Raw genomic sequence first — 10,375 nt, forward strand, 5'->3', positions numbered from 1 at the left:
TTTCAAAGATACTATTTTGAGGGTGGAGAACTGGTAGCTGTTTATATATATCGAGTGAGTGATGAAAAACGGCCTACGTTTTGAAGTTGAATACCGATAAGAATATGTACCGCAGAACACTGAACATCTATACAAAGCTAGTTTATAATGTTATGCTGGTGGTACAATTTACCCTTTAATACATACGTAGTTTACTTTTATAATTTTACAAAAGCCAAACCCAACAACCCCACAAAACCCCCCAACTCCCCAAAACAACAATACCAACAACAAAACAAAATAAAACAGAAGCTATACCACTAACTCAGTGGCGTAGCCAGGGGGTTTACGGGGCCATGCCCCCCAATCAAACCTCTTTTGTTTTAAAAACTGTATTAAATTTTATCAAGGACATGAGTTAATGTTTATGGTCAGGGTTGTGACTTTGCTCATCCCCATTTAGCCATCAAAGTTGAACAGCAGTCGGTACCGTGACGCGATCCTAGTATAGCCTAGCCTTTTGTGGAGCAAACATTTACTAATATACATCCCCATTTAGCCATCAAAGTGGAACAGCAGTCGGTACCGTGACGCGATCCTAATATAGCCTAGCCTTTTGTGGAGCAAACATTTACTAATATACATCCCCATTTAGCCATCGAAGTGGATTAGCAGTCGGTACCGTGACGCGATCCTAGTATAGCCTAGCCTTTTGTGGAGCAAACATTTACTAATATACATCCCCATTTAGCCATCAAAGTGGAACAGCAGTCGGTACCGTGACGCGATCCTAGTATAGCCTAGCCTTTTGTGGAGCAAACATTTACTAATATACATCCCCATTTAGCCATCAAAGTGGAACAGCAGTCGGTACCGTGACGCGATCCTAGTATAGCCTAGCCTTTTGTGGAGCAAACATTTACTAATATACAGTCCTTTTTTGGCAGGTGAAGGCGGGACGTAGCCCAGTGGTAAAGTGCTCGCCTGGTGAGCTGTCGGTCTTGGATCGATCCCTGTTTGTGGCCCATTGAGCTACTTCCCGTCTCAGCCAGTACACCACGACTGGTATATCAAAGACCATGATATGTGATATCCTGTCTGTGGGGTGTTGTATATCAAAGGTTCCTCGCTGTTAATGGAAAAATATAGCGGGTTTCCTCTCTAAGACTATATGTCAGAATTATGACATCTAATAACCGATGATTACTTAATCAATGTGCTCTAGTCGTGTCGTTAAACAAAACAAACCTGCTCCTTTTCTGGCAGGTGTTAAATGTGAACTGAATATCGACGAATGCGCGAGTAACCCGTGTCATTCTGGAGGAAGTTGCGTCGACGGTGTGGCCGGGTTTCAATGTCGGTGTAGTCACGGGAGGACGGGGGCGACCTGCGAACACGACATCAACGAGTGTGCGTCGTCGCCGTGTGTCAACGGAGGCAGTTGCTACGACCTGGTCGCCAACTACACGTGTCTGTGTCCGCGAGGATTCAGCGGTGACCTGTGTCAGCTGGACACTGACGAATGTTTGGAGGACGATCCTTGTCTGAACAATGGAACGTGTGTTAATACGGTCGGTAAGTACTGCTGGGTTTTTTTTTTTTTTTTTTTTTTTTTTCATAGGGTTTAACGTGCACAGTCAGAGCAAGCTGTTGTAGCGCACGCCACTGCTGTTTGATTGTCTTTGGAAGTTATTCCCTTTGGTGCAGTGGCGTAGCGTGGGCGGGGCCACCCGGACGGTCGCCCTGGGCGCAAAATTCTAGACTGGTGGAAGGGACTCGGGGAGTGCTAACGGTCCACTGGTTAGGGGCGCAATACTTGCCTTGCCCCGGGCGCTGGCAACCCACGCTATGCCACTGCTTTGGTGGACAGGTTTTTCCCCCCTCAGTCCCAACCAATACCACACAACTGTTATTTCGAAGGTCTGGGTATGTATCCCGCGCCAGTCACCATCCCAGTCCTTATCGCTCTAATCGCGACAAGTAGGAATGTCTCGTCTGTTTACAAAACTGTTTACTATTCAAAATATTGTCCCTGATCTTTGTAAACCTGTTTGAACATTTGTCAATTAAACAAAACAATTTATCCAAACCAATGTCCTGTAACCCCCATCAGTAAAGTATTGTTTTAAACGTGTGTGTATCGACGCCGTGCACCGTGCATAGTGTATCAACGCCGTGTATTGTGTATCGAAGCCGTGTATTGTGTATCGACGCCGTGTATAGTGTATCGACGACGCCGTGTATAGTGTATCGACGCCGTACATGGTGTATTGGCGCCATGTATAGTGTAACGACGCCGTGTATAGTGTATCGACGCCGTGTATGTGTATCGACGTCGTGTATAGTATATCGACTCCGTGTATGATGTATCGACACCGTGTATGATGTATCGACGCCATATATAGTGTATCGACGCCGTGTATAGTGTATCTACGCGTGCATTGTGTATCGACGCCGTGTATAGTGTATCGACGCCGTGTATAATGTATCGACGCCGTATATAGTTTATTGACGCCGTGTATAGTGTATCGACGCCGTGTATCATGTAACGACGCCGTGTATAGTCTATCGACTTGTATAGTGTATCGACGCCGTGTATAATATATCGACGCCATGTATGATGTATCGACACCGTGTATTGTGTATCGACGCCGTGTATAGTGTATCGACGCCGTGCATTGTGTATCGACGCCGTGTATAGTGTATCGACGCCGTGTATTATGTATCGATGCCGTGTATGATATGTCAACGTCGTGTATAGTGTATCGACGCCGTGTATAGTGTATCGACGCCGTGTATAATGTATCGAAGCCGTGTATGATATGTCAACGTCGTGTATAGTGTATCGACGCCGTGTATAGTGTATCGACTCCGTGTATAGTGTATCGACGCCGTGCATAGTGTATCGACGCCGTGCATAGTGTATCGACGCCGCCATGTATAGTGTATCGACGACGCCGTGTATGACGTATCGACGACGCCGTGTATGACGTATCGACGCCGTGTATGTATGATGTATCGACACCGTGTATAGTGTATCGACGCCGTGTATAGTGTATCGACGCCGTGTATAATGTACGAATATTCGTTTATTTCTTCATACATTACAGGTAGTTACTCTTGTCTGTGTCCGGAACAGTTCGACGGCAAGCACTGTGAAAAACAAAACCCGTGTTTTCTCCAACCTTGCCAAAATGGCGGCCAGTGCTCACATATTGTCGGGGAATCAGATTTTCTTTGCAACTGTACGGAGCGATTTTACGGCAGACTGTGTAACTTGGACGTAGACGAGTGTGAGTTATCTCCCTGCTCAAACAACGGCACGTGCGTCAACGACTTTGGTGGCTACCAGTGCATCTGTCCAGGGGCATTTCAAGGTGAGAAGGGCGGGTTATGGATCAGTGGTTGAATTCTAGCCTGGGGAGGGGTAGGTTGTAGGATCAATCACTGACGATGGACTCGATCACCTCTATTCCCCATCCCAACCAGTAGCACATGCCTGATACCCAAAAGCAGTGGTATAGGTAGTACTAAACCAAATAACTTACGGCTGAATCAAAGTTCGAGGTGCACCGAACGTTTGATAGAGAAGTGAACACCACAAGTTCTGTGATTGGTGATATATGTGAGTGTGTTGGTTTCATCTAGGCAAAAAATGTATGCAATTTTATTTCATCTAGTACCACTGTGTCAAGTAGCCTTGTGCTTGAAACATGTATGGGGTACCTGTTAAAAACAAGTACTCGAATTTTTTGCGGAACTAGGGTAGTCACAGACGCTACCCATTATCTCAGAAATGAGCAGCTTGACCCCCAGTTTTTTCTGATTCACTTTAAGGGTGAGGGGTGATTGTATTTATATCCGTGGCGTTTATGTCTATTGATACGCTGCAGGTAGGAGTTTTAGCCACATATGTTACTGTTGTCGTCTGTGGGATTTGATTTGATAGTATACACCCTATATAGGCCTAATATCCTGTCTGTGGGAAAGTACTCACAAAACAAATCACTTGCTTCTTTTCGGAAGGAGTAGCCTGTGTGGCGGAAGCGGCTTTATTCTCTGTTGCTCTACCAACTGTCAGAATAACCGTTAGACCTCAGTTGATTTCCATTGCAACTTATTTTCGTGCTTATATCCAATTAAGGTTCAAGCACGCTTTTCTGGACACACACCTCAGCTATCTGGGCTGTCTGTCCAAGACAGTGGGTTTGTTGTTATTTGTTAGTGAGAAAAAGAATGTGCTCGGTCTGGGTGGGAACCGATACCGGGCTGCGAACCCAGTACCTACTTGCCTTATGTCCGATGGCTTAACCACGACACCACCGAGGCCTCAAATAGCCGTAGTTTAAAAATGTGCCTAGGTGTTGTTAAACACACACTCCTTTCTTTCTTTCTTTCTTTCTTCCTTTTCCAAGGTGAAACGTGCGAGGAGGACAGAAACGAATGCGAGACCGACCCATGTCTGAATAACAAGACATGCATCAACTGGTACGGCGGGTACCACTGTAACTGCGGCCCATACTTACAGGGCGAGCGTTGCGAGACGGACGTTGACGAATGTCTGGAAACTCCGTGTGTAAACAACGGCACGTGCGAGAACACGTTTGGCTCCTACTATTGTAGCTGTCCAGATTCATTTCAAGGGAGACACTGCGATCTCGACTGCAGGGAGAAGTGCTTGAACAACAATACCAGCACAAACACAACTGGTGAGCATAATTGCAGCTGTTCAGCGGAATACGATGGGCAGGACTGCAAAAATGGTGCACTTGAGTGTCTAGATAAAACATGCTCAAACAACGGTACATGCACAAACGCAACTGGTGAGCATAATTGCAGTTGCTTAACGGAATACGATGGACCTGAGTGTAAAAATGACACAATCGAATGCCAAGACAAATCATGCTTAAACACCAGTACATGCACAAACACAACCTCTGACCATAACTGCAGCTGCTCAGCTGACGAACCTGACTTCACGAATGACACAAACGAGTGCTTGGACGAGCCGTGCTCCAACAACGGGACGTGCGTCAACACGGTGGGGTCCTATTTCTGCAGCTGTGGCCCAGCTTACCGAGGACACCACTGCCAGAACGACACGGACGAGTGTCTGCAGGAACCCTGCCTCCACAACGGTTCCTGCACCAACACATTTGGAAGTTTCTGGTGCCAGTGCCAAAGCGGTTATGAAGGTTCTTTCTGTGAGCTACATGTCGACAGATGTCAGTCCTCCCCGTGTCTGAATAACGCCAGCTGCACCAGTTCGACCGAGGCGTACACGTGTATGTGTCCAGGGGGATTCACTGGTTCGTCTTGCGGTGAAGATTTGAACGAATGTTTGCAGTCTCCATGCCAAAACAATGGAACTTGCCTTAATACCCCAGGCAGCTTCCAGTGCAGATGTTTGCAAGGGACTACTGGGGGTCTCTGTGAGCTTCACCAAGATGAATGTGACGATTTTCCCTGTCAAAACAATGGAACGTGCAAAACGTTTGCAGACGGCTTCCAGTGCATTTGTGCGAATGGATACACAGGCTCACTGTGTGAAGAAGACATAGATCCGTGTAGACGTAGTCCCTGTCAGAATGGATCCACATGTGAGGATTTAGACTCTATTTTTAAGCCTGTTGACCTTGCATGGATAATGGATTGTTAACTCTTGAACGAAACTCTATCTTCCGTGGTATAACAAAAGCCTAAAAGTGAGCATGGCGTCACACTGACCATTCTTTAAGACCTAATCCGTAATTTTCTTGCAAATTACGTCACTGGTCTGTAATTATGTTTTCCATATATACATTAGCTATAATCCAATATTAATATGTTTTTAAGTGGGTTTAAACATTAACGCTACTCTTTTTAAACGCAATTGCTGTTCTGGAAATATTTTTTCTTATGTCAAATCACTGACATTCATCGTTACTTTCACCAGAATAACTCTTTTAAATTTGTTAATAATAATAAAAAAGATCTATAAAATCATAGAGGGGGGACAAATTATATTTATTTGTGTGCAGGAGGAATATGCCGTAAACAATACGTTATAGATAGTTGGTGGTTAAACAATACGTCCTTAACACTTGTATGTCCATTGTTTCAGGTGTCTCCTGCAATGAAACAACGCCATTGGCAAATCAAGAATCGTCCACGTTGCAAATTGAGGACTCGTCGATACAATCGACATCACCAATCATGTCGACATCCGGAATGGAAACTACGTCATCATCATCGACAGAGTCACATAATATATCAACAGCATCAACATATAATACGTCGATCTCCTCAACAATGCCGAACCAGTCAACTTCAGATACACAAAATACGCCTGAACCAGAATATACAGTGTCTACTGTAGTGTATACAGAAATTAAAATACCTACTAAAGAAGCTCCAGGTTATTTAAATGTTCAATTTTAACTTTATTGTTTATAAATTTTAAAGATGCAGGGCCTGCTTATGTCTTTCACGCGTGTAACTACAGACATTTATAAGAAAAACAGGCTTAATAAATTCGAACCCAGTACCTACCAGCCTTATGTCCGATGGCTTAAACTGGGAATGGGATTTTTTTTTACCAAATATAATTTGATGGATGACAACTGCGTGATCTTCTTTTGATGTCCGGGGTAATTCTCTCATAAATCGTACGATGCTTCTGAACATATTCAAGGGTATGTGAAATCCGAATTTGTTCCTTTTGATATAACTGGAGTTCGACATTTTTTTAATAATAGAGGGCCTCGTAAGTTGTGTGTGTGCGTGCGTGTGTGTGCGTGTGTGTGTGTTTATTTTTGTGTGTGTATGTTTATGTGTGTGTATGTTTGTGTGTGTATATGTGTGTGTGTGTGTGTGTGTGTGTGTGTGTGTGTAAGACTATTTAATACATACAACTCCCCAGCTCCAAATGCCCTGTAGTTATGTAATAGAACACCAGAGCCTTTAGTTTACAAATACATGTATACATGTTATTAAGTATACCAATTTCAAAGAGCTAACATCATATGATATGTAAGTGCTTTGAGGTCAGAATATACATGTCGTATAAATATAAATTTAAAACCTTTGAACATTTCCTAATTTAATAAAGCACCTTTTCTATTTACAGTTATTTCTGTACCGTTTTTCCTCTACGGATCGATAAACGATATTAACGAGACAGTATTGAAAACCGGAATTATCCAGATTCTTGACGACTATGGTGGTCTGTCCGTGTCTAGTATGAAGATGGTCATACGAAGAGAAGTGTATGATGGAGAGAATGGGTATGACATCACTACAATAATTTGGTTTTCAGACGAACAATTAACTCCATACTCTGCTCCAAGATCGATTGGCGTAGATAACTTTAGTTAAGACCAACGCAGAGGAACGGGTTCGGAAATAACAAAATAATCAAGAATTAAAATAAAATGTTAAAAAAATTAAATACTGCACTGATAATGTTTGCAATATTTGATATATTTTCCCCTACAGTGTTGAGAAAAATTGTCATTATTAAGCAAATTATTATAAAGTATCTATATTAATACTTTTCGAACAGTAGCTAATGACTACCTAGGTATTTACAAAGACAAAAAAATTATAAAATAAAATAAAATAACTATATATCTTTATAAGTGTTATTTTCTTTTTAAAATGTCCATAAATGATGAACTGTTTCAAAATGACCTATATATTTTTTTTTTTCCAGAGTGACAGTGACAGAAATACAGTTCCGAGTGGTCGTGGGGAAGAAAAGAGTTCAAAAGTCAGAGATCAAAGCTATATTTGCGAAAGTACCTTACCACAAACTAAAGAGTTATCTCCCCTACAGGTTTTACGTTGGTCAAACGTTTCCAAAGGCGCTGATGTCCATGTCGTCTGGCGGCGAGGTAATCGTCTGCTTCGTATGCTAATTACTCTCCATGCTGTGTATCAGCTTACATTATTTACATCTACTCCGTATTTAGAGATTATAATAATATACCATGCATATCCTATGCTGTACTATATTTATAAAAGGAGTTTGCTAATGTTTGTTAATTAATTAATCTCTGCACATTAACTACAAAATAACTTACATATTTTGATACTTACTGATGAACATTAGACGTGCCTACATTCAATAAAGGTTAAAGCACGGTGTCCCGGGGACACAGTCCAGCAGGCTGGACTGCTTTTCCAGCAGAGAACGATTTTGATGTCTTTGAGCTTATTTTAAAGGCTTCAAGGCTGATTGATACTAGGTTCGCATCCCAGGAGCCAGTCCTTGATGAAGTTAGTTATAAGGCTTAATGGCGAGGAGTAAGGCCACTACACCGACTTGTCTTTCACTAACAACTAACCATTAACTAACAACTAACCATTAACTAACAACTAACCATTAACTAACATCTAACCATTAACTAACCATGAACAAACAACTAACCATTAACTAACATCTAACCATTAACTAACCATTAACAAACAACTAACCATTAACTAACCATTAACAAACAACTAACCATTAACAAACAACTAACCATTAACTAACCATTAACAAACAACTAACCATTAACAAACCATTAACTAACCATTAACAAACAACTAACCAATAACTAACCATTAACAAACAACTAACCATTAACTAACCATTAATAAACAACTAACCAATAAATAACCATTAACATACAGCCGAGACATACAACCCGGATAGCCAAGTCAAGTACCCAGGACAGCGTGCTTAAACCTTATTTGGATTAAAAACACGACAATAAATTACACACACAATGAAAATTACAACAAAAGTGCACAAGCTTCATAAAAAGGTTCACAAATTAAGCTTTTGATGCTCCTAGAAAAAAAATCTGTCTTATACAATAAAACCATTAAGTTTTAAAATCAAACCTCTGTACAAGGCAGAATCCAAAATACGTTTTTGACAAAATCGTGACTGCCGCCATGTATAACTGTGAGCTGCGTTATCTATATGAGTATTACAACTCCGCGGGATAATACATTTATTATACCGCACTTAGGAGGACTGCAACTCCCAGAACTTGTTTGACAAATCTCAACCTGAACAAGACAGAGCTCAATGGACATTTAGATATGAATCAAGATTATTGTTGTAAACCTACGGTGGACGTGATAACGCTTGTTGATGGGGGTAGTGGGAAGATGGTGCGACAGAATCGGTCCTGTTGTAACGTTGTAATGCTTTGGTTTCGCTTCAATCTTACAGGCTGGGGTTGGCATCCACGTTTATCTCATCGTCGCGTCTGTCGGGATTTTGATGATCATCGCTGTTGTCAGTTTCTTCGTAGTAAGGAGATGGAAACGGTGAGTGTCAGTGGCAAAGGCAACTATAACAACTACTACAAACGTGACAACAATAACAGCAGCAGCAACAACAGTAGCAACAATAACAGCAACAATACTAAATTAAATAAAAATCACCGCTAATATCCATCATCATCATCATCATTATCATAATAATCATCATAATCATCACTACCATCGTCATCATCGTCGTCACCTCAAAATCGTCATAGTCATCGTCATCATCGTCAATGGCATCATCATCATCATCATCATCATCGTCATCATAGCAGCAGCAGCAGCAGCAGCAGCAGCAGCAACAGTAGGAGTAGAAATAGCTATAGCAGCAGCAACATCATATAAATATATAATTATATTTATTTACTTTTTCTAAAATGTATTATTTTTGTTACATATTGAAAATCGGCTCTACAGACCAATAATCAACTGTGACGTTTATTGAATGATTGATATTTACAGAAAAAACGCTCAACCGAAGCCTCCTGATATGAAAACGATTTACAACTGCCAAACTCCTGAAACCAACCACCAGGTGGCGTCCTTCGAGAACATCCTGTATCAAGAGTACCAGCCTCCGGAACGGGAGCCAGTGGACAAATGGGCCGAATGTTAGAGATCAGGGCCGGGCCTAACACAATAACCTGGGGTGGGGCAGAAAAATAATCGGGGCCTAGTACTGTAGAATCTTCTCCAGATGGAAAAAAATGGCATTTCTACACTACAATGGCAATGTGTCTTATTTTTAATTGGTATGTGCGTGTGTGTGCGCGCGCGCGCGTGTGTGTGTATCATTCTTCGATGGTCGGGGTGAGATGAGGTGGGCAACTGCTCCAGTGTCCACCTGGTTACAGCGCTGAACCAATTTCACAAAACGTCGAAATTTTACGTCAGCGACTAGCAATTAAACCGGTCATACGTTTACATGTGTTTGGAATCTATTTCACGCAGAAAATGACATCATTACGGAAGATAGAGCATTTTATTGACAAACGAAATAGTGTTAATAGTAAGAAAAACTGTGGTTTAGTCGTAGATTTATGTTTACGTGTAAAACTAGGCTTACGATGTTTAGTGAAAGTGGGCCCAGGAGCAT

General features: G+C 41.9%; 1 protein-coding gene across 2 annotated transcripts in view; it reads left to right on the forward strand.

The window, feature by feature from the left end:
• The window catches only part of LOC121367474 (fibropellin-1-like), a 17,700-nt gene extending 7,694 nt beyond the window's left edge, over positions 1-10,006 (forward strand). The window contains exons 7-14 of one of the 2 annotated variants that reach the window (XM_041491664.1): positions 1,246-1,554; positions 3,090-3,356; positions 4,395-5,579; positions 6,083-6,376; positions 7,088-7,244; positions 7,673-7,853; positions 9,185-9,282; positions 9,742-10,006. In XM_041491664.1, the coding sequence (XP_041347598.1) occupies positions 1,246-1,554; positions 3,090-3,356; positions 4,395-5,579; positions 6,083-6,376; positions 7,088-7,244; positions 7,673-7,853; positions 9,185-9,282; positions 9,742-9,895 (2,645 nt within the window). In that variant the 3' untranslated portion in view covers positions 9,896-10,006. The remainder of the gene's footprint in view (positions 1-1,245; positions 1,555-3,089; positions 3,357-4,394; positions 5,580-6,082; positions 6,377-7,087; positions 7,245-7,672; positions 7,854-9,184; positions 9,283-9,741) is intronic. The other variant, XM_041491665.1, reaches the window with a different exon arrangement.
• The last annotated feature ends 369 nt before the right edge of the window (positions 10,007-10,375 follow it).

This window comes from Gigantopelta aegis, chromosome 3 (assembly GCF_016097555.1).
Source record: "Gigantopelta aegis isolate Gae_Host chromosome 3, Gae_host_genome, whole genome shotgun sequence".
NCBI lineage: Eukaryota > Metazoa > Mollusca > Gastropoda > Neomphalida > Peltospiridae > Gigantopelta > Gigantopelta aegis.